Genomic DNA, 27,673 nt, shown 5'->3' on the forward strand with positions numbered 1-27,673 from the left:
CATCAGAGAATGAGGAGGTCACATGATTGCCTGCTCTGTAACACAGATGTGGCATCAGAATACAATGCTGGTGCAGTGTTTTGGAGCACAATGTTCTTTGCAGCTGAACATGGAGCTCCATAGCACATGAACCTTACATGTACCTACGTATGTTGACCCAGCAACACTAGGTTATGACTGTAGTGGGCACGGGATCATCGACGTTGCCCCATGAATCAATGGAAACATGTTGTCTGTTCAGATGTATCACATTTTCTGTTACACCATGCCGATGGTCATGTCTGGATACACTGTCATACAGGTAAATGGTTGCCCAAAACAGATGCAAGCGGAGGGTTTACTATTATCTATGGAGGATTTTCATATGGGCTACCATGGGATCTGTGGTAATAACTGAAGTCATCGTGAGGGCTGTGGAGTATGTGAATCTTACTGCAGACCTCATTCATTCCACGATGCTTGATGTCTTTCCTGTCAGCAATGTAATCTTCCAGCAGGATAACTTTCACCACAAGGCCAGAATCACATTAAAGTAGTTTCAGGAGCTCGATAGTGAACTCACATTGAAGTCTTGGCCACTAAATTCATCTGATCTGATGGAATACATCTGGGATGTTATCAGGTAGTATCTGTGCCGTATTGCATTCCAAAGGGGACCAACACATTATTAAGCAGGTGGTCACAATGTTTTGGCTTATCTGTGTACAACAGGAGCTTGCATGCATACGATGCTTTACATAGATGTCTGACCTATATCTGTAGCGATATTGGAAATTCCTGGATGGAAAAATAAGTAAAATAAGGGAAAGGCAACCACTTACCTATAGATGATTGGTGCACAGCACACATAAACGGTGATGGTGGTGGTTGTGGCAGCAGTGGTGGTGATATGATAATGGCAATGATGAAGAAGCATAAATCATCAAGCAACTTTGGGACTAGCATCAGAGTTTAGAATGTAACCAAACTTAAAATTTAATTGCAGGATAATGAACAGATAAAATCACCAGACGGAACAGCCACACTAGATATCAACAAGTGAAAATGAATATTAACTTCATGCAAATGTGGTACAGTAAAAGAAAGATCTAGGAACACAGTTTAGTTCAGTAGTTAAGTCAGACTACTTTTCCTGATGATTATCCGAAACACTTATAACTTAACATATACGAGGGGCTTTCACCAATTTAAGATGACAATGTTATAATTTTTCTCCTTAAATTACACACAAATTAAGATCATTTATGATTAAAGGAATAAAATAAATTTACTATTTGTAGAACTGAGCCACCTCTGAAAAGTCTTCCGGGAAAACGGGTACAGCCACGGACAGGTGTCACACGCTATATCTGGTGTGACACACAAGAAACACGCCACAGAGAACACCACCAAAGAAGAAAGCAAGAAACTTGTGTTTTTGTCTTTCTGTGGTACATTGTCGGGAAAGATTAGCCAGCTCCTGAAGAGATATAACATTTCATCGGTGTTCAGGCCCCCAGCAAAAATCCGACTGCTCATGAAGCCTGTGAAGGATGATCTAGGACTTAGAACACCTGGAGTGTACAAGATACCATGTCAGTCTGGCTGTTACTACATTGGCCAAACAGTACGTACTGTGGAGCAATGCCGGACGGAACACGAGAGGCGCTTATGGCTACGCTATCCAGAAAAATCAGCTGTGGTAGAACACGCTTTAGAAAATGGCCACCGAATTCTATTCGATGAAACATCTGTTGCTATGAGGACGAAGAGATTTTGGGATAGTGTCATAAAAGAAGCTATTGAAATAAAAACCTCTGAAAACACCATCAACAAGGACAGCGGTTTGCAGCTCAGCACAGCCTGGGACCCGTCCATCGCGAGGTTAAAACAGGCGTGACGGATGCAGGATGAAAACATTACCATATATGTCAAGGAAGAGAGCACTAGTGGCATCACAGCCAGTAGTGCGGCTATATAATGATGTGGCCAGTGACACAGCAGTCATTCGTACCACTTCACAATGACTGAGGCGAGCTTGGTTGAAAGCTCTTGGGATTTTAACCACCTGACATGGCTGGAAGCCCAAGAAAATTTTATTAATTATTATTTGTATGTTCAACTTGTGAAATCAACATGGAATGCAACATTACTGCATTAAAAACACACAAAGACAATGCATCAGAAAATAATTTGGCTTGTCTTGGTATCCAAGGTTAAACAAAATGATCATCATTTGTGCCATTGCTTCAGCTTATTAACAACATTTGCACTACTCATTAGCTTCAAGACCAGAACATAAAACCAGGAATTGCCAGACACATGGTATATGCTATGCTGCAGCCCTTTCAAATACATTTTCTTAAGACTATAGGTATGTTGCTTCTTTATAATACCAGTACAACACTGCAATAATTTCTTAAAACATTCAACATTCAGAGTCTGCTGCACTGATTTGCCATAACTGCCAGAAAATGATAAAGAATTTAAAAAATCTTTACTAAAAAGTGATGAGGAGCCAAGGTCTGCTATGTTTTGTTTGGATATATAAATAACACCTATGCAAATTGTTGTGACTCGCAGATCATTCAAAGCGCCGCCGCGCAATTACGCGCGTCCTCTACGTGCGGCGCTGTCTGCCAGCCATGCAGCAGCTGCGCCACCTAAGCGGCCAGCTGAGCAGCGGCCGCTAGACTGGGACTCAGTGCTTATTCAAATGCTAACGTGTACACATGTCTTGCTTGTCAACTTACTCTGTGACTTATACGTGTTGTGTCATTCTGAAATATATGTGTTAAACTTGACGTTATAACACAAATATTCTCGCCTTCTGTTATGTTGCATCAGGAATAGAATGTACAGTTTCAAAATTAAAATGAAATTAAATCTGTCTGCCTCTTAATTTTGCACTTCTACTCACATTCCTTTGTTTTACAAATCACAAGAAAAGAATTGCAACCATGGCTGCATAAAGCTCATTATGACACCTACCTCTGCCACACTCAATCACTTTAGCTTTCACACTGATTTTTAAAAAAAACATACAAACATCTTTTGACTGAAGTGTTGTTCATGCCACAATATGGTCAATATAAAAAGTTTCAGAAATATTTTCCACTTATTTGTCCTTTTAATTTGATCACGCAACACAATTTTCTCGTCTCTACTGTATATGATTGTTTTTTTATTTATTTACCTGTCCATAAAATATTCCAGGCTCAGTTAGCCAAGCGATGATTTTTGGGAGTCCTTTAGATGTCTGGTAATGAAACTCTAGTCTGGAATATTTCAAATTGCTAGGGATTTCTTGAAATCGTTCTGAAATAAATTCATGAAGTTCATCTAATAAGTAAATATCTCATACTAACCTAGAAAAAGAACATTATTCTTTATTACCTGGGTTTGATATATAGCTGCTGAATATCTGTGTGAAAAATAATTTTTCTTCAGCATTTGTCACACTGCCAATGAACTGATACAAGCGACAAGGAGTTGTCACAAGAATGAAATATGTATCTGTACTAGGTATTCGATGGAATTCCAATCCTGTTATTGGTACATTCTCTCCTTTGCCAATATCAAACACCTGTTACATGAACAATTATTTCAGTTTCCAAGATGTGATATTTGAACAATTTCAATATACTGCATTTGGCCGGGAATATAAACTTAATTTATATTGAAATTTACAGTGACAATACAGAAATTAGAACTATCACGAAAGTAAGACCTAACATACATAAAAATATTTATCAATCACTGGTTCATTGCAGAATGATTTCATTGTCTTCTGCTAACAATTGAAATAAAATAAATTGTTAGATGTTGAACAGACACAGCTCATACACACACTTTCAAAACCACGAATTTAGAATCTGTTACTGAAAGTTTAATCTCTTATTAACACAGAGTGCATCAGAAAATCTGGAAGAATTGAGGATAATGAAAGGTCTCCTGTCTCTCAACAAGTCACTGAAGAATTATGGACTTCTACTGGAAGCATGGTTATTTTTGGACAGAGCCATGGGTTACCATCTTACTGTAACTATATTTCTTTACATCTTAATGACTGCATTCTCCTTTCCATAATTATTGTTCATATGAATTGGACACAGTCTTACTATGATAAACTGCACCTGTTTTTTAATCGACAACAGAAGCAGACGTGCTATACAATGCAAGTAAAAGATATCACCATTTGGTTTAAACTTGCTTTGTTCTAAAGGTTTCTTACAGGAGTCATTAAAGTAAATTGAGATGTTTATCAGCAATTATAACCTATCTGATAACATGACAGGTTTTCCTGGTAAACTCCAATGAATATCACATGGAGTAAATCACCATTCCAGATGTGGCCATACTTCCTGCTGCAGAACCCGTTGCACATGAAGAAGGTCTGGGGAGTAAAACATGTGCAATAAAGTAAAGATTAGAGAACATCTGAAAAAAATAATGCAATATTCAAAATGACATAACACCAGTTTCTCTACCTTTTTATTTGTTTATTTATTTTATTTGGGATTCAGTCACTAACTCTTCGGCACCCTCCCCTAGCATAATCAGGGATGAATGTGGTAAACTATTGCCTACCAGACACTTAAAAGATATTCACACAACAAGCACAAAACATAAAGCAATTGCATATTAAATTGCCTCCCGAAGAGGAAAACAGTATGAGACAAATGGCAGCTTAAAAACAGGTATGTGGGGCCACCTGATCACTAAAAATGAATGGAAAATCCAAAAATTCTGTATTATATTAAAATCTGCCTTCTATCTGTTTGGGAAAGACTCCATACATATAAAACTTCAAAATATGCACAACTTCCAACTCATCCTCAACTAAAATTGAGTCTACAAGCATTGCAAACTGTTGGCTAAGATGGGAAAAAGAGCCAGGGCAGGGCTCACATGCAATGAGAATTTCTTGAGCATCAAATTGTTATGAGTAACATTAAGACAGCTCACAGTGTGTGCTGTTATCAAGTGATAACCAGTCAAGTAATAGTAATGTATCATGGGACTCATTGTGGATAGAAGAACTTTTGCTGACAAATCAAATTTATTGGTTTGGAACATTCTGGTTTATTCATAAGCAATTCTGCTTTTCCCTTTCTACTATTCCATTTGTTACTGGTCATAAACAAGATTGTTTTGGTACCATGTAAATTCAGGAACAGTAACTGCACTATTAATATATAAAAATGAAAGCTGCAGAACTGCAATACTTCAATGGAGATGGAGATAATGCTTACCGTAACATCTGCACTACAAACCTTTATAATGTTACGTAAAATCGACTGTTGTACTTCATCACTTAAAAAAATGGTTCAAATGGCTCTGAGCACTATGGGACTTAACTTCTGACGTCATCAGTCCCCTAGAACTTAGAACTACTTAAACCTAACTAACCTAAGGACATCACACACACCCATTCAAACCTGCGACCGTAGCAGTCATGCGGTTCCGGACTGAGCACCTAGAACGGCGAGACCACCGCGGCTGGCTCATCACTTAAAGTTACGCAATGTACTGAGTAACAAAACAGTGAAATCTATTTATAGCAAAGAAGGAATTTTTATTTAAATTTTATACTTCTCCTCTCAGATGAATGGAAATGACAATAATAAATGTATGTGGCACTGGTATTCTTGATCATTTTCTTCCGTGAATCTACACTCAAAAAAATCAAGAAAGCGTAATTGTGAACTGTTCATGGCAGATATATATTTCCACAAATGGTAGATAGTTAAATACAGAACAAACTCACTAGCTGCTGTACTACATTCAACTTTTATTACATACTATGAAAGTATCATTTTAAGAATTTTGCATTCAAATAAAATCTCAAGCATTATGAGTTAGCACTAAAATGCCCTTAACTTCAGACAATGTTGCAGCACAACTAGCTGCTCTATGGTGTAAGAAACCTCTCATGAGCCTGCCCATGCCAGTTCAAAAACCTGTGCAATGGCTATGTATTTTCTCATGGCTAGGATCTGGTAGATTGAGGGTGTTGGCTCAGATTTTCTGACTTCATGTTCAGTACCAGCTTTTCCTATATGAGGATATCTGCATACATTTTGCCACAGTTATCCATCATGCAAGAGAATTCCCATTATCCACTGATGTCATCATGTTAAGCAAAACTCTGGAAGAACTTCAGTCATTCAGATATGATCTGCGACTAGGGGTTAGCTCACAGTTGTGGATTAGTCTGTCCACAAGCTCATCCAGGGTGAGGGCAGAAGACTCTGGCCAATACAAAACAAGACCATATTTCCATCATCGGGCAGCATTTATGATGTGTGTGAACACAGATGATGACCCAGGTGTGCTACACATGAACTCCAGTCCTAATGAGTGCTGTCAAATGCCAGGAATGGTGCAAGCATGGTCTGTCTTGAGATGGGTGGGGTTACCTCATGGTAGGTCAACACCTGCTCCAAGACTTGCTGTAGTTGCAGCTCCCAAACATTTAAAAATCAGCTGTTGTTATTGTATCTGCCAGTGCTGTTTCTAAATCTCTGTCACTGAAGGGGTCACAATGTAAACTTATTGCCTACTGCACTATACATATAATACATCCTTAATATCTCATTATCCCTTTGAGGTCTTCCACATCAAATAATGTCTGACAGGATACAGTTAGTTTATCTATCATTAGGTACACTTAAGGGAAAAAAAATCCTTCAGTCTACGAAAGCAGCATAAAATAATAGTTCAGGAATTGTAGTTCTAGACAAGAAATATTATTCGGGAGACTCTGACACCTACTCAATTCTATAGCCAGTAATTAACAGCACTTTCAATACTGGTGCAGATTTACAGTCCATTAGGCAATGCTACTTTGTACGAGCCCAGGCAATTTTCCAAAGTTAATCAGCTGCCAGTAAGCAGCATGGATGAACTTAGTTCCAGGGGCAGCAGCAAGGTGAGGCAAAAGTGGTGATGTGTAGTGGAATACTATGTGATGGCAGATGCTGGCGGCACCTGGCTGGTCTGGTGCGAAGGGCTCTCTGACATGTACTGTTTCAGTTCTGTTATATGTGGTTAAAGATATAGTCCTGGAGACATTTTCAAATGATGAATCACCTCCTTTTATAATCAACAATGCATTCTAACATGCTTGTGTCCTGTTAAAATTAGTGATAGCTTTCAGCTGTGACTGCTTTTGACAGCAAAGTTTTCTTAACTGGTTGTGTCCGAAGGTGTCCCAGTGGTACAAATACTCCTCTGAAAGCCCCCCCCCCCCCCCCAAACACACACACAGAGTCAATAGGACCCTTGGTATTCCCGCAATGGAAATTCAACTTAGGCAGAGCTCTGTTCACTTGATATAGTGAAATAGTGCAGTGACGCAGTGCTTAGCACACTGAACTCTCATTCAGAAAGAGGACGGTTCAAATCTGTGTCCGGTCACCTTGATTGAAGTTTTCTGTGATTTCCCTAATTTGCTTAAGGCAAATACTAGGATGGTTCCTTTGAATAGGTACAGTCATCAGTTTCTCTTCCCATCCTGCATCAATCCCAAATTTTCATTTGTCACTTCAGTCTGCATATAAATGTCATAGATGTTTGAGACTTCAAAAGTTCTCTGGAACCACATAGTTTCATTTGGTTAAAGCACCAAGGCTTGGGTTTCAGGCAGGATCCTCTATTTCATTTGATGCTGATGTGCTATTCCAATACAGTTAGAGAGCTTCTGCAATGCTGTTTGAATTTAGGGGGAATACCAGTAGGCTGGGGCATTAATATGGAATTTGGACTGAGAAAGGAAGCATACTAGAGTAGTCCATGCAGTTGCGCAAAGTCACTGTGCCCACACAGCGTAGTCAATAGTTAATCTGTCTAGGGAGCAGGAGACCCGGGTTGAAATCCCAGCCTTGGTACAAATTTTCATTTGTCACTTTAGTCTGCTAATATACATCATAGACATTTGAGACTTAAAATGATCTGTGGAACCACACAAATTCATAAAATGTTTTGGAATACCTGGAAATCCTTGCAATTAAGCTAAGTAATTCAATTTTTTTGAAAAACAAATTGTGTAATAAGAACATGCACTGATCACACACACAACCTACCAGACCATCAACTTCTCTAGTTCCGTACAGAGGCAGATAGCTTGGGAGCTGCGTCCAACACAAATGATGGTTAGATTAGACATTTACAAATTAAAAATTTATTTTGTGTATAGTTCATGCATCACACACCTCACATGATCTCATCCACAGAATTATATTTTAGAAACTTTTTAAATTAAAGTACTTATAATGGTAGTATGTACATGGGCTGCTTCAATCCAGACACAAACCTACATGCAGAAGAGCTGGATGGAAAGCAGCCTCTTAAAAGTTTTTGTTTATGGAATGAATTATAGTTTTGCAAAGGATATAGCAAACACTTTTCATAAACATCATTATTATCTCTCTCTTTTCTGATACAATATCATCATCTTATTGTATCTGGGATCTAACAGTCAACCAGTTCTACAATGCAATGTGCCAAGTGCAATGCCTTTATATTAAAAAAAAAAAAAAAAAAAAAGAGTAGAAAGACTTAACGCAAACAAAGATTTACAAGACAATGAATGTGAATATCACACTTCACCAGATGGAAATATATGGAACTAAAGACATTGTCACTAATGATTAGAAATGGATTAAGACACATCCCTCAGCAGCGGCTCGAGTGAACCCAACAAGTTTTGTAATGGGTTGAAATTCTCCACGCACTGTGTGGAATGGTACTGTCTAAAACTCAGACTATTTCTATGAGGCACCTGTTCATCATCTTCAAGTGCAAACACAGTTAGCCATTGTGGCTTGCCAATTTTTATGATGATTTGCTAGAAAAGTGAAGCTGCCGACAGGTACAGCTGTAACGTTACTCCAGGGAATGTTGACATCTGGAGCCCCTTGGCAGAGAAAGCAATCATGGACTCCCCACGTGTGGCATGGGAAAGGCAGGCACAAGTCTTGGACTCAAGAACATGTCTGCACTCCAGATGTTAGTGCCTGGTTAATCCAGCCTGCCTTCAATTTCCCACTGGTGTTACCTTACTGAAATCCTGTGTCTTTAATAGTGCAAAATGTCTGGCCAATGTATTATTTCCCACACTGCCTCAGTATCTGGTATATTCATCATATTCTTACACCTAAGCCATCTTTTATGGATCCCACCATCATTTGCACTTGAACCAGAAGATGGAAGAGAAATTCTGTTTGGTGCTTCCTGAAGTCTGATGATCCTGAAGGACCGACCACCTACACACAGCAGAAAAGCCATTCTAATGGAGGTCTCCCGTTTTTCTGACTCCTGGTTTAATGAGTGCCTGGCTGAAATGCATTGTGAATTGGCTTATTGGAGTACCCCTTTTGGAAAAATGCAGATTGGATATGGCTAAGCTCTGCTGATGAACACACTCCATCAGATACAGCTTGGACCCTATGAATGAGTGTCTGTAATACACTATTCTGTTAAGATGGGTGATGACAGCTTACAGCTTACAGATATAGGTTGATATGTATTAGTTTCCTAAAAACACTGTGACCCAAGGAGTCATCCTCTTTTCAACAAACCCTTACATCCAGAAACAAGAGGTCTCCATTCTTCTCCAATTTCATGATGAAACATGTATTCAAATAGGAGTGAGTTTAAAATGTTCTAAAAATGAAAGAAGCCCAATGTGGCCTTATCACAGGCAGAACTATGGCACCATTGGTGAGATAACACTGATATGGAATTGACAACAGGACAGCTAAGCCGGGCACCAAAACCTTGCCTATGCTCATATTCTGGAGTCTGTGGCTTGCAGCTGGACTTGCATGTGCTGCACATGTAGCATCTGTGGCTTGTTTCTCTAGCAGGGGATTCTGGAGTCAATGCTCCCTGAGATGATGTCTTACGTGGTCCACTCACAGTGATGTGGCCACTGCCTATGTTCAACATCAACAAGCAATAACCATTTACAGAAAACAGTTGATGGCACTAGCAGAGAAGGGTATATAAAGCATGTTGGGTAGATACAGCAAACAGTGCAGTCATCATCACAATGTGGAAATGGAGCAATTTATCTGCCATCCAAAAGGACTGATCATTGGCTTTCGGGACAAGGGTAGAAGCAAACTGAAATGGCTAAGTTTGTAAACTGTTTGTGTGCTGCCATGGTTAAAGTAATCAACTTCTGTATTACAACAGATCCCAATATCAAGGTGGTTCCAGACAGCACAGGTATAATGCAGTCTTCTGCTATCTGTAGACTTGCAACAAATATTTGGCTATTATCTGAAATTTGGCCTATTCAGCTACTTTTATCCTATTTGGTCGAACACCAAATATCTAAGCACTATTGGGATGAATATCGAACATCTAGGAAACTATTCGGCTCAATACCAAATACGTAAGAAAGATATTTGGTTGTAGTCAAATACTGGTAAAATGAAAATATTGATTTATTTTATAATAAAATGTATTTTCCTTGTAATCATTAAAGAAATCAAAGGGATGTAATCAACTTTTGTATTATAAAAGTTAACAAAAAGCTAGGTATAAAAAAAATAGATTTATGTAATCCACGAGCACATTTTTTAAAATAATGAATGTCTATGCACTTGAATTCTCATAATTAAAAATTAGAAGCGGGAGATAAGGTGCAGAGAAATTAATTTTTCTGCATTTTTGGCAACAGTTTACTCATTTTCTTCTCATAGATATTCCCAGCTTCCAAGAAAAGGCATTCTTAATAAACACTACTTCCTGGTACCAACCAACATTTTGTCACAGGACTTACCAAACACAGTAATTTATCTTTTCTTGCTGGCCACTATTTGTATGGATTGTCATGACATTATATGTTCTTAATGTATTTCAGTTCATGATTTTTTTTTCTCCATCTCTTAAAAGCAACCAATAAAAGATGAGTGAATAGTCTGGCTTAGATTGTGCTCTTTGGTTCTTATCCTCTTGGCCCAAATAGGGGAAAAGTTTGTGCTATTGTCGCTGCTTGTTTAAGAGTTCCTCTTTAGGTTATCAATCAAAATATACTGCCTTACTTTTTCTGTTTGCAGTTGACTAGTGAGAACATTCATTTTAAAGCATGGGTCTAAAGCAGTAGTAACCAAATAATTTTTACTTGTTGTGATGTCAAAGGGATGTAATCAACTTTTGTATTATAAAAGTTAACAAAAAACTAGGCAACCCTTGCTGTATGACAAGCATCAACTGGCTTAATTTGGATGTTAGTTCTGATATGCTCATTTTATCACATTATTGTAATAACATACAGAAAAATTTCAGAAACACAATCATATCCAGAATTCGAAATATTTATTTCCTCAAATGGGTGTAATAATTTCCAAAGCTGCTATAAAAGCTCCCACTGTACAGCAGTCAGATTGGCAATATCACAGACTGCGAGATAGAGTGAAATGGCCACATTTTTGTTCCATCAGCCTTGCAAGCATACAATTCCACTGCATGTTGATACCTTGCACCAATTCATGCTGAGGGAGATCCAAATCTTTTTGGACAGAATGCAGTTTTTCCTGTGCAGTGCCAGAACGAATAAAACGAGTTACGATCCTCCTACCTGTTGCTATCATTTGAGTCACATTTGATGGAGCCTTCAGACAATCATCAACAATTAAGTGAAGAGTATGAATGAAACAACGCACCGAGGCCAACTCTGCATTACTAACAGCTCTCACTATGTTTCATCCATTATCATGAATGACGACATGAATTTCTGCGAACTGGATGCCCCATAAACTTGCAATTTCCAGTAAACTAATCGTTATGTTTTCAGCTGTGTGATATCCCTCAAAATGCTTGATGTTCAATACTATATGTTTGACATTCAATTCAATATCAATAAAATGTGCAGTAAAACTTAAAAAACTGTTTTAATTATGCAAGCATGTTGCGTGTCACAGAAAAATAATCAGTCTCTAAAAGTAGTCTTTTAACTGTCTCAACCACCTTATGATATATTTCTGGAATTATTTTGTCTGAAAAGTAAGGGCAGCTTGGTATTTTATACCAAGACAAAGCACTATTAATCAGTCTTCTAAAATCAACCCTTTCTACTGTACCTACTGCCTCATTGCAAGCGCTATCATTCTGGCAATTAAGAGAAGGTATTTTTTTGCTGTGGGGTCATTAATATCCCACAGTTTACACAATTCAGCACATTCTTCAAAAGTCAGTTGCTTTTTTGATGTCGAAAGTTTACTTACATCTGTATCTTAATCCATAATTTTATGCCCCTTAGGAAGCGTAGGCTGCAACTTACGATGTTCACTGCTGCGTTTATTTTTCAAATGATTTATCATTCATGAACTAGTTGCCTTCCTTCCAATGCCACCATGAGAAATTTTTATTTTGCTCAGTTTACACACAATCATTTCACTTTTATGCAAATTAAAAAATAGAGACTACAATAAACTATGCTTACATATTGATTATGTGTATCAAAACTAAACTTGTCAACAAAACAAGCAGCACAGTAACAATCGAGTGCATGGGACTGCATGGCATGGGAGGGAGGTAAATACATTTGAGCAAGGAAAAAACATGTCGATACAATTTTCCTGCCATGTGTCAGATGAATACTTTTGCCTGATATTCTGCTACAAAGCCCACAGGATACTCGGTATTCGCATATGGCCAAATATACTATTCGTTGCAAGTCTTGCTGTCTACTATAAATGTAACGTCACAGAAACCTCAATGACATGGCACAGTCACCATAATTAATGCATCCAAAATGTAACAGCAGCTGTCCAAATTACTGGCTATGCAAAACAGAGGTAATCATGTTGTATACCCAATAGCAGCCTATACTACCACAACAGGTGCTAGGCCTCTATTATGATGAATAGAATCTGGAAATGCTCAATCTCCTCAGAGCCTCCACAAATAGATACAGTACTGCAAGCAGAATTGGCACTTATCTCAATAAATGATGTGGTACCACACCTGTGTCCAGGCTGCCACTGAGGTGCACCACTATCAACACACTTCTCTCTGCTTTTCCATAAAAGGATGTTGCAACAATGGTCAACATGCTGACAGTCTGTGGTGCTCCAGACACTGTTGTACTGTCCATGTGGATACATGTCTCACCGCAAACTAGACCATTTCCTGACTTGAGGTATGCAACATGTCAGTAAACTATCCACAGCCATGTGAACAATACGTCTGTCCTCTTAGGCACCAGTCGTGTGGAGGCACTGAGATCCTATGTGGTGATAAGAATGGTTCATCTTCCGAATCCACTAACTCCAAATTCAAATGACAGTCACAGAATCCTGACCAAAGCAGCAATATTGTGGAATGATAAACTATAATCTCAATAGACAATTCTTCTGCTGCTGTTGAATTCCAAGATGTGCTGAGAGATGTTTCTCTTTCTTAAGTGAGGTATAATACAATCTTTTTGCAAACTATCAACATAAAAGTTTGATTTCTGAATGACATGACCTTTGTGTAATCTTTCCTTGTATACAGAATGTAGATGGTGTTATCCATAACTCCTTTGTGCAACTGTATTCAGATGCTAATCATCTGCACATTGAAGCTGTCAAATTGATGTTTGTTCAGGGTGTATATGCGGACAAGGAAAAAAATTCCAGGATTTTTCCCATATTTCCCAGTTAAAGACACACTTTTTCCTGGGTGGAAACACACATTTTTCTGGGAGAAAACACACATTTTTCTAGGTGAAAATACACATTTTCCCAGGTGAAAATACACTTCTTCCAAGTTAAGTGACAGTATACTTTCCCTTTGAACTTTAAAACTTATCTATTCTTTGAATGGAAAAGGTTTTATACACCAGCATAGAACTTTCCAGTACAGCCCAGCAAAAAAAAAAAAAAAAAAAAAATGCATTTTGGAAGGATTTTTGATGCACAGTAACATGTACACTGCATATTTTTGTATTATGAAAACATAAAGATGAATTCCATCAAACATGGAATGTCAGTTTCTGAAGCACTGAATCAAGATTGCGATGTGCTTCTGGCAGCCAGTCACAGTTCATGTCACATTATCTTGCCAGAAAATGACAGCAGGTATTCAGAGCATAGGACACGAGATGTAGTCAGTCTATACCAACATCACTGTTAAGTAACACGAACACAAATAGGAAAAGTTCATGGTTTAAATTAATATACATATAGTATAGCTACAAGAAAAGCTAAGCTTTCACACGTAATATTCATCTTTTTTTGGTGTGTGTTATTATTTAACATATATCAAACACAAATGTGCCAGTAAAATTTAAATGACATAAATGTCTGGGCTTCTGGGCCTGAAATTTTTCTAAGATGGTGGTCCTCAAAGTGTTAAGTTTTGAATGAGAGTCAAATGCTCCGCGATTTAAGAAATTCATCGCACATTCTCACAAGTAATGTAATTCATCTTGCGTAAAAGGAACTTTACTTTGAAGGTAGCACTTCTCAAGCCACCATTCGCAATATTCTCCCATGACCTGTTATAATGAATACAGTTGTGACATCATGCTCATCGAAAGCAATTTGTTGTTATGAAATATTGCACAATCTTCGTCCTAAAGCCTTTGACAAATTTTGCTGTCATCAGAGCATGTGTGCACAGTGTGCTTTGTTGTTGTTAATGGCACATTTTCTTTACAACATAAGTTTGATATTGCTTTTCTCTTGTTTATGTTTTATTGCTGCAGTATTACTTTGCAGTAGCGGGCTAAAGTAAAATTCTTTGTTAGAGTATCAGTTCTTACCAGGCAAAATTACAAAAAATCAACTCAAAACTAAAACAACGAAAAATTTCTGGAATTATAAAAAGAGCCTGGGTTTTTCTCGGTTTTCTCCTAGATGAAAAAATTCCCATGTTCTTCCCCGATTTCCCATGTGTCCTGGGTTGTATATACCCTGAGTGTTGCATGCTGTCTTCATGGTGTTGAAATTTTAATGCCCTGTAGTGTATTAGCTTCACTGATCATGTAAATAAGTTAAGATGATTTCATTTTCAATTAGGTAACATTTCAGTGATGTTGAACTCCACATATCACATGTTTTTATGCATTAAACATAGTATTGTCTGCTAACTAAAGTTGGCTGTGCCTGGATATTGTAAATACCAGTCAAGACCATTTTATTTCTGTTGATACATCTACTTGGATCACGTAGGGCATTAAGTGCCTCCTTAAAATGTGTGTGTGTATATAGGATGAACATTAATAAAACCAACATACTGCAGGGACAAATTTCTGTCTGGAAATGGAGGAAAAAAAGGCCTGTGAAAATGGGTCCAGAAATGCATCACTCCCATGATAGATGGCACTGACCAATGACAGTACCTCTGATCACTTGTTGTGCAATCCTTGTGTGTTGAAGGCTGTGTGATTGACACAGTGTACTGTAAGAAGTAGAATGGTCTTGTATTCATGTCGGGAACAAGCTGAGATGGCATTTGTGTACGGCCAAGCAGATGGAAATGGTTGAGAGGCAGCATGGCTATACCAAAACAAGTATCCTCACAGACACCAACCACATCACACAACATTTTAAGCCCTTTTTGGGCTTTTGTTTGATGATGGATCCTTCCAGACAGATGAATGTGCAGGGAGGCAGTGGACTGTGTGTACACTAGATTTGGAGGACCCAGTTCTACAGGATATTGTGACAAACCCTAGTACAAGCTCCAGGCAAGTGGCCCACCAATATGGTGTAAGCCCAAGTATAATTATGTGTGTCCTGCATGACAACTGCTACTACCCCTATCACCTGCAACACACATGGAACAAACAGCCCATGGTCAGAGGAACTGTCATTTGTCAGTGCCTTCTACTGTGGCAATGAGGCAGTTCTGGACACAAGTTCACAGGACATTTTTCCTCCATTTCAAGTCAGGAATCCATGCCTGCAGTTTATCAGTTTTATTAATGTTCAAAAAAAAAATGGCTCTGAGCACTATGGGACTCAACTGCTGTGGTTATCAGTCCCCTAGAACTTAGAACTACTTAAACCCAACCAACCTAAGGACATCACACACATCCATGCCCGAGGCAGGATTCGAACCTGCGACCGTAGCAGTCCCACGGTTCCGGACTGCGCGCCTAGAACCGCGAGACCACCAATGCCGGCTTATTAATGTTCCTCCTGTATTACAGAGGTAAGTGTGAAAAAGAATTTCCTTCTGAAGAGAGAAACTTTAATGAGAGACGAGTTCTTGTATATATATGTGTGTGTGTGTGTGTGTGTGTGTGTGTGTGTGTGTGTGTGTGTGTGTGTGTCAATATTTTATTAGTCAATAGTTCATTAGTTAGTGAATAGATAGATCACTTATAGTAAATCACAAACACTCATTTAAACAACTGAGAAGCTAAAGAGTTAACTGCTGCTATGAACAATAACTTTTTACACAAGGCTTAGTTTGAACAAACCTGTTTCCAATACTGCTGTCCCGTCTGGAATATTTTGTCACCTTCGAAACTCATTTCTGCTTCAAGGATTAATCCTTTTGATGTCCCAAGAAGTATTGGCCCAGTGACTGACTCAGATTCATTAGCATGATTCCATCCAACAGCTGTGACTTCATGGTTCTTGTTTCTACTAACCTGTTAACAAAAGTATTATCAACTAGCAAACCTGGCAATGCTTCGCAACTGCTAAAGATATATGAGAATTATGAGAATTGGATATATGTCCTAATCTCCTCCTCTCTCTGTCCATCTCATCCTCTCCCTTCTCTTTGTCCATGGTTTCCTCCTTCCCCTCTCTCTGTCCATTGACCCTTGTTTACTGTTATTGCAAATGAAACCTTGATTGGAAATTGAGGTTGTGGTGTCGTTGAGTGCTGAGAATGGCACACAGTGCCAGAAGTTACAACTGATGGAGAGATACTGCATAGCAAACTGGTATCACCATGCACCAATGAGGTATTAGGATGCCTAGAGTAGTTCCAAGGCACCACTACCATGCCTCTAAGCTGAAATAGCTGTGCCAGTCAGCCAGTCAGTAGGAGGACAGTTCTGTTTGAGGTCAGATCCTGCCCACTTCCAGGAAGCTCCTGTCAGAGTAATGTCACTGTGCTGCCTACTTGCCATGACACAGCCATGTCAGCCATCAGGGAGTGAAGAGATTTCCATCTCCTGTGAACTGTGCCCATGCAACAAAGCTCTCAGAACTGTGTCAACAAGTGTCTTTGAACTTCTGTTTTTTAGTGGCTGTAGTGAAGCTACAGTAAGGCCATTCTGAACTTGTATCAATATGCCACTCAGTAATTGTGCTCATTTACTGTGTTCTGAACCGCAAGTCCACTTGTGCACTTTCATAACTACAACAAAGATAAGTTTTGCTGTAATTAATGAAGTACTACTTATTCATAGTGTTCTAATTAACTGCATTACTACTAGCTACCTCAGCATCCAAGAAGTCAGACACAACAGAATTTGCTTAGAATGAATGGATAAATCAGTTGAAATCATTGGTTAAAGGGTATGAGAGAGATCTATCCAGCTGCAGGGTCTCGGAGGATAGTGGTTTCAGTAGCAATATTTTGCGTATGTTTAATCTGCAAGTGTGTAGGATCACAAACTTTTGGACAATTCAGATTCCTTGGTAGTATTCTATTCAAATGCCCATAAGCCATAAATACAACTTTCTTTGATTACGGAAAACTGACTGTGAGGAAGAACACACATTTAAATAATATGTATATAATTTTTGTTTAAAATTATATGTATTTGGACAAGAAATGTACAGGGTTACTCTAGATGATGGACTCATTTTCAAAACTTCACATTTATTCAAGTACAAATCCAAAATGAACAAACTTTATACCAATGAAAAGAGGAAGCTTCAAAGTTTTCTTTCATAATGTTTCAAATAAATTTAATACTTTGTAATTATTTTTAATAATTATTTAATAATTAGAAATGTGATAAATGTTATAAATGTTCAATGTGGCCACCGTCTGCTGCACAGAAAGCATCAACGCAGTAGACAAACTCATCCCACACACATGAAAGTGTATCTGCTGTTACTGAGCGCACGGCAGCAGTGATCCGTTCCACAGATCGTTCAGAGCAGTTGGTAGAGGCAGGGACATAAACAGCTTCCTTCACATAACCCCATAAGAAATAGCAGCAGGTTGTGAGATCAGGAGATCTCACTGGCTAGAAGTGCAGAACCAGGTCCTCAAGTCCCCTGTGGCCGATCCAGTACCTGAGGAAGTGAGTCATTCAAAAAGCCTCATACATCTCGGTGCAATGGGCCGGAGCTCCATCCTGTTGGAAAATAAAGTCCTGGGAATCTTCCACAATTTGAGGGAACAGCCATTGTCCCAACATGTCCAGGTACATGACTCCCATTACAGTTCCTTCCGCAAAGAAAAATGGTCCATAAACCTTTGTATGGGATACGGCACAGAACACGTTGATCTTCGGTGAGTCTCTTTCATGTTGCAATGGTGAATGCGGATTTTCAAAACCCCATATGTGAACATTGTGACTGTTGATTTTTCCACTAGGGTGGAACATCACTTCATTGCTAAAAATTACAAGCTGCAGAAATGCACCATCCTTCATCTTTGCTAGCACATAATCACAAAATGCAAGATGCTTCTCCTTGTCATTGGGGTTGAGAGCCTGCACAAGTTGTAATCGGTAGGGCTTGTACAGCAAATGCTGTCTCAGAACTTTCCATACTGTTGGTTGGAGTATTCCAAGTTCTCAACTGGCTCTATTGGTAGATTTAGTGGGACTGTGTACAAAACTTTCTTGATTCCGTCAGATATCATCCTCTGACATACGCAGTCGGCCTGTGCTTTTTCTTTTGCACACACTACCAGTCTGTTTAAATTGCTTAAACCAGTGGCTAATGCTTTTGTGAGTTGGTAGTTGAACACCAAATTTGGTACAAATTGTCCACTTTGCACTGCAATTTGCAACTCACTTTTCATGAACTCAAGAATGCAGAAAAGTTTGTGCTCCACAGCCGCCATCTCACTCACCACTGACAGTGAAACAGAATGATGGCCCCGTTGCCACACCAACTCTACTAGCCACTTCTGAAATCATCACTGCCCACCCACCACTGCCTGCCAAAAACTTTAAAACTACCTCTGTTCATTGGTATAAGGCTTGTTCATTTTTGATTTGCACTTGAAAAAGTACGAATTTTTGAAAATGTGCCCATCATTTAGAATAACCCTTTATATAACAATGTGTCTAATGATTTAAATGACCTGCTATCATAAGTAAAGCAAACTGCATGAAAGGAAATGAAACCACACATTTTCACAGCACAATACAATATTTTTCCCTTGCAGTTTGTTTTAACAGAAAACCCATACATTAATATCTCAAAGAATTGGATGTACTGATGGTGGTCAACATCTTCACAGCATGATATTTTGATGTCATAGCTCAGTATCTTCATCATGCGTTTCCTGTGCTAGGCATAGTTGAACAGTGTCATCATGCGTTTCCTGTGCTAGGCATAGTTGAACAGTGTCATATGCCAGAATGAAGGTAGGCACACAACCTGCCATCCAAGCTGTCATGGTAGCAGGGCTGCTGAGCAACATTTTCATTGTATTTGTGGCATCAAGATAAATGAGAAGTTGGGGTGGAGTTTTATAACCCTTATTTGTAAACAGTTACAAAAAGTGCTCAATGTTACTCCCTCCTGCTTGCATTCTCACCGTGCAATGACACTGGAGTGGCTGTTGTACTCTTTCAAACACTCCTAGCAAAGTGGAAATTGCATCAGAGGCTGCCATAATGTGCAGTATCACCTCTTCATCAGTATCAATGAGTGTTTCATAGACAACAGATTTCAGGTGGTCCCAGAAAAAAAAAAATGAACGGGCATCAAGTTGGGTGGAATGTGCAGGTGATGCGACCGGCCCACTGCGCCCTATCCAGTTCTCACCAAAGATTTCATCCAAATGCATTTGTGCTGCATGTGCGAACTGCCAAGGCACACCATCGTGTTGGCATCAAATTCGCTGTCACACACTGAGTGGAACATGTTCCAACAACTCTGGCAGAATTTCTCGTAAAAAGATCAGGTATTTGTTCGTGCTCAGTCACTGAGAAAACATGTATGGACCAACCAGATTATCACTCACCAAGCCAGCCCAAATGTTGACAGGGGAGCAGTCTTGGTGACCATGAACAAAGGTGGCGATTTTTCCGAGCCCAAACGTGGTGACAGAGACTGTTGAACATACCCTCTTGTGTAAAGGATGCCTTACCCATAAAAGTTACATGGTTTGGAAAGTCCAGTCGAATGGCACACCTTTGCAAAACCCACTGGCAGAATTCAATCAGACATGGAAACTTGTCTGTGTTAATGGCATGAATCTGCTGAAGGCAGTACAGGTGCAAATAATCTTCATGCCACATCCATGTCCCGTGCAAGATGCCCCGAGCTTGTTATGGGTGTGTTTTCCAGCTGTGTCAACACCTTCTCTTCAAGCCCTGGTGTACACACTGTGCACGGACAACCACATCCATCACGCCTTCGCATCTATAACACAAAATAAATACACCAGATTTTGAAGTAGGCCTTAAATGCGCATGCGCCATTATGAGAACGAGCTAGTGGAAAACATACCTCAAGTGAACCTATCTGTCATAGGGATCTGTGGATAGCAGTAAATGCACCTGGATCTGACACTCAAGATTCGGAAACCGCTGAATGTACAAACATTGGGCAGCATCAACATTTCCATCCACCACCCCATACACATAGTGCATGTCTGCGCCCCCCGCCCCCCAATAATAGTGCTCGATTTCTTCTCTGCTCCATACAGTAACAAACACAAGAGTTTCCCTGTTTGATGGCAGAGTGACACAGGGTGAACCAGACTCCACAGTGTGCACATGTGTACCTTTCTATGCAACACCTACCAAAGAGGCATTTGCACGTCCCAGTGAGAGGCAGAAAACCCGTAGTGTTGTCCCGCCTGGAATATCCGCAACTATGTTGACTACAGTGTTTGCAAATAAGGGTCTTGAAACTTCAACCTGATGTCTCTTTTACCTTGATGTCACAAGTATATTGAAATCATGCCCTGCAGACCTCCTACCATGTTGGTTAGGATGGCATGTTGTGTGCCCATCATCTTGGTGCCAAATGACGCTATTCAATGATGCCTAGCACCATTTGTTATGACCCGTTCTACCAGCCCTCTCACTTTCTCCTTTCATTTCAGATACACCCTTTGTGTGTGTGTGTGTGTGTGTGTGTGTGTGTGTGTGTGTGTGTATGTGTGTGTTTTCTCAACAGATGGCAATCCAGTTGGTATATAAACATACATGCTATCATAATGCTATGCTGGCTCAAAATTTCAAATCAATCAGTGGGAAACATTCGAAGATTTAAGGTTTTGAGCAAACAAACATTTACATTTTTATTTATATAGATGATGCTGCCAAGCACGAAACAATCTATAATACTTCTGATATGTCACCACTACTACAAATATCAAAATAGTATTCCTTGTAAAAAGGAAGTTACATGTAAAAATGTCTTTTGGTTTAATACGGAAAAGTTTCCATGCTGTAATGAACTAAGGGCAAAAGCAACAGCGCATTCCTCAGTTCTGTAATAGGCTACATTGATAGTAGGGCAGTGGTTCTCAAATCTGCGCATAATTAAAGCTTGAGGAGGAGAGGGAGGGGGGGGGGAATTAAACAGCTGTTCATTATGGTTTAATACTGATCCTAAATTATTATTTTTCTCAAATAATCTCTGATATGGAATGTAGTCGAATTAAGTCGGGTGATGTTGAGGGTATTAGATTAGGAAATGAGACACTTAAAGTAGTAAAGGAGTTTTGCTATTTGGGGAGCAAAATAACTGATGATGGTCGAAGTAGAAAGGATATAAAATGTAGACTGGCAATGGGAAGGAAAGCGTTTCTGAAGAAGAGAAATTAGTTAACATCGAGTATAGATTTAAGTGTCAGGAAGTCGTTTCTGAAGGTATTTGTGTGGAGTGTAGCCATGTATGGATTGAAACATGGACGATAACCAGTTTGGACAAGAAGAGAATAGAAGCTTTTGAAATGTGGTGCTACAGAAGAATGCTGAAGATTAGATGGGTAGATCACATAACTAATGAGGAGGTACTGAATAGGATTGGGGAGAAGAGGAGTTTGTGGCACAACTTGACCAGAAGAAGGGATCGGTTGGTAGGACATGTTCTGAGGCATCAAGTGATCACCAATTTAGTATTGGAGGGCATCGTGGAGGGTAAAAATCGTAGGGGGAGACCAAGAGATGAATACACTAAGCAGATTCAGAAGGATGTAGGTTGCAGTAGGTACTGGGAGATGAAGAAGCTTGCACAGGATAGAGTAGCATGGAGAGCTGTATCAAACCAGTCTCAGGACTGAAGACCACAACAACAACAACAACAACCTCTGATAGCACTATTAGTTAGAATCTATTATTTATTACACCGTCATCAGCCATTTAATGTCAGCTGTTAAATAAAGGTTTCCTCTAGAAGCTTCCATAAACTGCACTTCTGGGTAGCAATAAACACTGGTGCTTCCCCTGCAGGTTTAATAATTTGACCTACCAACCTTCCATTGCAATTTTTCTCATCTCTTTACACCCAGTAAGGGAGTTCCTTTTCTCATCTACCATTCATTCAGCTAGCTACGTCTCGTGCTCACCCCCATTCCATCTTCCACTATAGTCTGTTCCCTGTTTCATTTCTTTAATTTCCTGTCTACTAGTAATCTACAATATGTGTCTCTCCATTTATCACTGAGTAAATCTCAGTTCTTGGATGGTTTTTGCATATCAAATCAAATCCACCTTTATTTTGAAAATTCTATTCAGTCAATAAATAAATAAATGAAAATAAAAAAGTTATTCTGTCACTTTTAATCTTCTGTTCATTTCTTTTCAAGTGCATCCACCCGTTGTTGTCAGCACTTGACATCAGCAAAGCTTTCTACTGGCGACTATTTTCCTGACTCGATAAATCAGCAAGTAAATGCTGGTAATTTAGGATAATTTTCAGGGAATTAAGGATATTTTCAGAAAAGTGAAATTTGAGGCAAAGTGCAATTATTTTCAATTCAGGATCACTGTAGTAAGTAAATTTTGATGAAATACAAAAAGTGTCAAGTACGCGATTCTGCAATCTGCAGTTGGAGAAGTATTCTCGACTGGAAGTGGAAACAAAACTGAAGAACCAAAATGAACTTGGTGCGTAATTTATAATGTTCATTGGTTGACTCCTCAGTGAATATAAGAAATGATTGTTAGAAATAATCAAGACCAAATTTCTCACTGACATAATTTCAATGGTTTTAAATGTTCAAAAATGTTAATTTTATTGGTTTGATTTCTGGCTAAATATTATTAATCTTCATGTATTTAAAAAGAGAAGGAACAGTTAACATAACATGAGGCCGTTTCTCCGCTTCATGGAATATTAATGAAAAAGCATTGGTGGAGACATTCTTTGAGTATTAATTCCGACTGACCTATACAAGACTAAGCTGAATGGTATCTTATGTCACAAAATACTGTTATTGTATACTCTTTTACATATTTCTTTTCTTTACCAATTCATTATCTGACTTTTATTAGGAAAAAATTATCTCTTTCTGAGACATAGAGTGAAAGGAGGGTGTGTGTGTGTGGGGGGGGGGGGGGGGGGGGTAGAGGATATTGTGATAGTTTATTATAGTTAAATATTGCATTTTTTTTGGGTCACTAAAATACAAACTTCAGATGAAACGGCTCATTGAAAAAGATATATTACCTATTGTTAAGTAATGGTTTAATTTCATGATAATTTAGGCACCAAATCCATATAAGAACACAGTTTCTTTCTATAACATACAGTTTTGACAATGTGGCTTTGTCATGAACTAGAAAATAAGCAAAATACATGGAACTGGAATCAATTTAATTTTTAAATATGAACTAACATTTTATTGAAGTGTTAACATGGAAGCACCTCTTTATTACATAGGAATTATGCATCAGCTGGTTTATATTTCCTTTCTGTGTTCTCCTTACAGCATCTCACATAGCTTTTTCTCTGATGAACTGCATGTTAATTTGTTAGTAATGTGACTCACAAGAATCTCCCCATAATTATTTGTATTGCAGCAGCCTTGATAGCATGTTCCCATCACTCTGATGCCTTGGTGAAATCACTCATGGTGTTCCTTACTAACACTGCCCAAATTCAAGGTGACTGTTCAAAGAGTGAACCCTATGGCTCATCAAACAGCCTAACTTACTGAAGTTTTACAACATGGTGACAACTACATAAATAAAATGTGGGTCTGTTTTGTTGCCTAAGAACTGAGTAGTGACTTCCCTCTCCAATCATTTTTAATTCAAAGTTGGGATCAAACATCAGGTCAAAAGTTACTTTCAATTTCATATATATATAGAAAGTAACTTTTGACCTGATGTTTGATTCCAACTTTGAATTAAAAATGATTGGAGAGGGAAGTCACTACTAAGTTCTTAGGCAACAAACTCTTTGCCTTTACAAATGTCTGCTTGTGTCTGTGTATGTGTGGATGGATATGTGTGTGTGTGCGCGAGTGTATACAATCCATTATGGAGTCAAGGTAGCAGTTGTCGTTATACTGGTTATCACTGTTAGCATTCAACCGCGGTTCTTATACAGTTAAAATATGTATAAGAATTGCGGTTGAATGCTAACAGTGATAACCACATCCTTTCATCTTTCCCTCTCCTTCCCTCTTTCCTGATGAAGCAACCGTTTGTTGCGAAAGCTTAAATTTCGTGTGTATGTTTGTGTTTGTTTGTGTGTCTATCAACCTGCCAGCACTTTCGTTCAGTAAGTCACATCATCTTTGTGTGTGTGTATATATATATATATATATATATATATATATATATATAAAAAGAAAGATGATGAGACTTACCAAACAAAAGCGCTGGCAGGTCGATAGACACACAAACAAACACAAATATACACACAAAATTCAAGCTTTCGCAACAAACTGTTACCTCATCAGGAAAGAGGGAAGGAGAGGGAAAGACGAAAGGATGTGGGTTTTAAGGGAGAGGGTAAGGAGTCATTCCAATCCCGGGAGCGGAAAGACTTACCTTAGGGGGAAAAAAGGACAGGTATACACTCGCACACACACACATATCCATCCACACATACAGACACAAGCAGACATATTTAAATATGTCTGCTTGTGTCTGTATGTGTGGATGGATATGTGTGTGTGTGCGAGTGTATACCTGTCCTTTTTTCCCCCTAAGGTAAGTCTTTCCGCTCCCGGGATTGGAATGACTCCTTACCCTCTCCCTTAAAACCCACATCCTTTCGTCTTTCCCTCTCCTTCCCTCTTTCCTGATGAGGCAACAGTTTGTTGCGAAAGCTTGAATTTTGTGTGTATATTTGTGTTTGTTTGTGTGTCTATCGACCTGCCAGCGCTTTTGTTTGGTAAGTCTCATCATCTTTCTTTCTAGATATATTTTTTCCACGTGGAATGTTTCCCTCTGTTATATATATATATATATATATATATATATATATATATATATGTCTGCTTGTGTCTGTATATGTGTGGATGGATATGTGTGTGTGTGCGAGTGTATACCCGTCCTTTTTTCCCCCTAAGGTAAGTCTCCTCTCCCGGGATTGGAATGACTCCTTACCCTCTCCCTTAAAACCCACATCCTTTCGTCTTTCCCTCTCCTTCCCTCTTTCCTGATGAGGCAACAGTTTGTTGCGAAAGCTTGAATTTTGTGTGTATGTTTGTGTGTCTATCGACGTGCCAGCGCTTTCGTTTGGTAAGTCACATCATCTTTGTTTTTGGATATATTTTTCCCATGTGGAATGTTTCCATAAACAAAGATGATGTGACTTACCAAACGAAAACGCTGGACTTCTTCCCACGTGGAATGTTTCCCTCTATTAATATAGAGGGAAACATTCCACGTGGGAAAAATATATCTAAAAACAAAGATGATGTGACTTACCGAACAAAAGCGCTGGCAGGTCGATAGACACACAAACAACACAAACACAATTCAAGCTTTCGCAACAAATTGTTGCCTCATCAGGTGGGTTAAACCCCCATCCTTTCGCCTTTCCCTCTCCTTCCCTCTTTCCTGATGAGGCAACAGTTTGTTGCGAAAGCTTGAATTTTGTGTGTGTGTTTGTGTTTGTTTGTGCGTCTATCGACCTGCCAGCACTTTCGTTCGGTAAGTCACATCATCTTTGTATATATATATATATATATATATATATATATATATATATATATATATATATATATATATATATATATATACTCATGAAAAATTCTCCAAATTTCATATGGCTTTCACAAACTGTTTCATTAGATCCAACTTCATAGTAATAGATTTTTTGTAGATCCACATTCTTACATAAAACATTCGTCCCGCAAGGCTTCAAAGATTTTCTTGCATGTCATTTTATTCCAGACCAATATTGGTCCCTTGGTCCACTATCTTTCTAACATTAATTGAAACATTAATCATTAAAACTGTTAAAAAGGCATTTTTTTTAATATTGAGTGTTAATTGCTGATTTTACCATCACATTAGGATTTAGCACACTAAAAAACAAGAATAGACCACTTTCAGTAATAAATAAAGAAAGATTTTCATTAAAACATGGAAAAACTTTACAAACACCCACATACGTGTGTGCAATTTTGTGGAACACAGCTGGAAGGTCACCTTGTAATTTATGAAATGAACAGGAATACTGCTGTTTTGGGCACAACCTACCTTACTAGGTTTGACAGATTTCTTTGAAAGATAAAACAGTTCAGAACCATGATCTGTATGCCGTGAAATCATGCTCAGAAGTACATGGTTCCCTGTTGGATCAAGGAACAGACCACCAAGCTTGAACTGGTTTGCGTATTTCCCCAGATCTATTTCTGCAAATGAAACATTTATAACAATGAGTACTGCTCTGCATATAAAACATACATATATATATATATATAATAAAGTTAACAACAATAATCAGTTTTTGGAACTATATAGTGTAACCGAATTAATAAAGAAATTTACTAACAAAGCAGCAGAAGAAGAACACACACGTATAAAAACATATTGAAATTTGCAACCTTTGGGGGGGGGGGGGGGGAGTGAGGACGGGGGGGGGGGGGGGGGGGGGGGCTGTCGGATCAGGAAGTAAAAGATAAAGGAAACTAAAAGAGAGTGAAGAAAGGAATAGTTACTGACAAGAACTGCTGATACAGAAGAAATTAATGTAAATTAAGACCACGTGGACAGTGAAAACTGAGGACATGCTGTAATGCAGTTCCCACTTGCACAGAGTTTTGAGAAACTGATGCCTGGGGAAGAAGCTAGATGGCACATGTGGTGAAACAGGCATCAGGGTTGACTGTCACATTGTAGAGCATGTTCTGCAACAACATAGTGTGTGTTACCAGCATAAACCCTCTGCCTATGCCCATTCATCCTAACTGATAACTTGGTGATAGTCACGCTAATGTGAAAGGCTGAACAGTGTATACGTGTCATTTCACAAGTGGCTCTCTCTTTGCTAGTATATGTTTTGCCAGCTACAGGGCTGGTATAGGTGGTGGTAGGAGATGCATAGGGCAAGTCCTACAGTGGGACAGTAACAACAATAGGAGCCAGAGGGTAGGGAAATGGGTTCAGAAGAAGCAT

The 27,673-nt window shown here is 38.8% G+C and overlaps 1 protein-coding gene across 2 annotated transcripts in view; it reads right to left on the reverse strand.

Moving 5' to 3' along the window:
* Window positions 1-27,673, reverse strand: part of LOC126236271 (vacuolar protein sorting-associated protein 18 homolog) — a 349,435-nt gene that overhangs the window by 309,708 nt on the left and 12,054 nt on the right. The window contains exons 3-7 of one of the 2 annotated variants that reach the window (XM_049945428.1): window positions 26,756-26,910; window positions 16,409-16,582; window positions 8,067-8,114; window positions 3,376-3,565; window positions 3,176-3,297 (exon numbers count right to left, since the gene is read on the reverse strand). In XM_049945428.1, coding sequence (XP_049801385.1) covers window positions 3,176-3,297; window positions 3,376-3,565; window positions 8,067-8,114; window positions 16,409-16,582; window positions 26,756-26,910 — 689 coding nt within the window. The remainder of the gene's footprint in view (window positions 1-3,175; window positions 3,298-3,375; window positions 3,566-8,066; window positions 8,115-16,408; window positions 16,583-26,755; window positions 26,911-27,673) is intronic. The other variant, XM_049945429.1, reaches the window with a different exon arrangement.

This window comes from Schistocerca nitens, chromosome 2 (assembly GCF_023898315.1).
Source record: "Schistocerca nitens isolate TAMUIC-IGC-003100 chromosome 2, iqSchNite1.1, whole genome shotgun sequence".
Classification (NCBI taxonomy): domain Eukaryota; kingdom Metazoa; phylum Arthropoda; class Insecta; order Orthoptera; family Acrididae; genus Schistocerca; species Schistocerca nitens.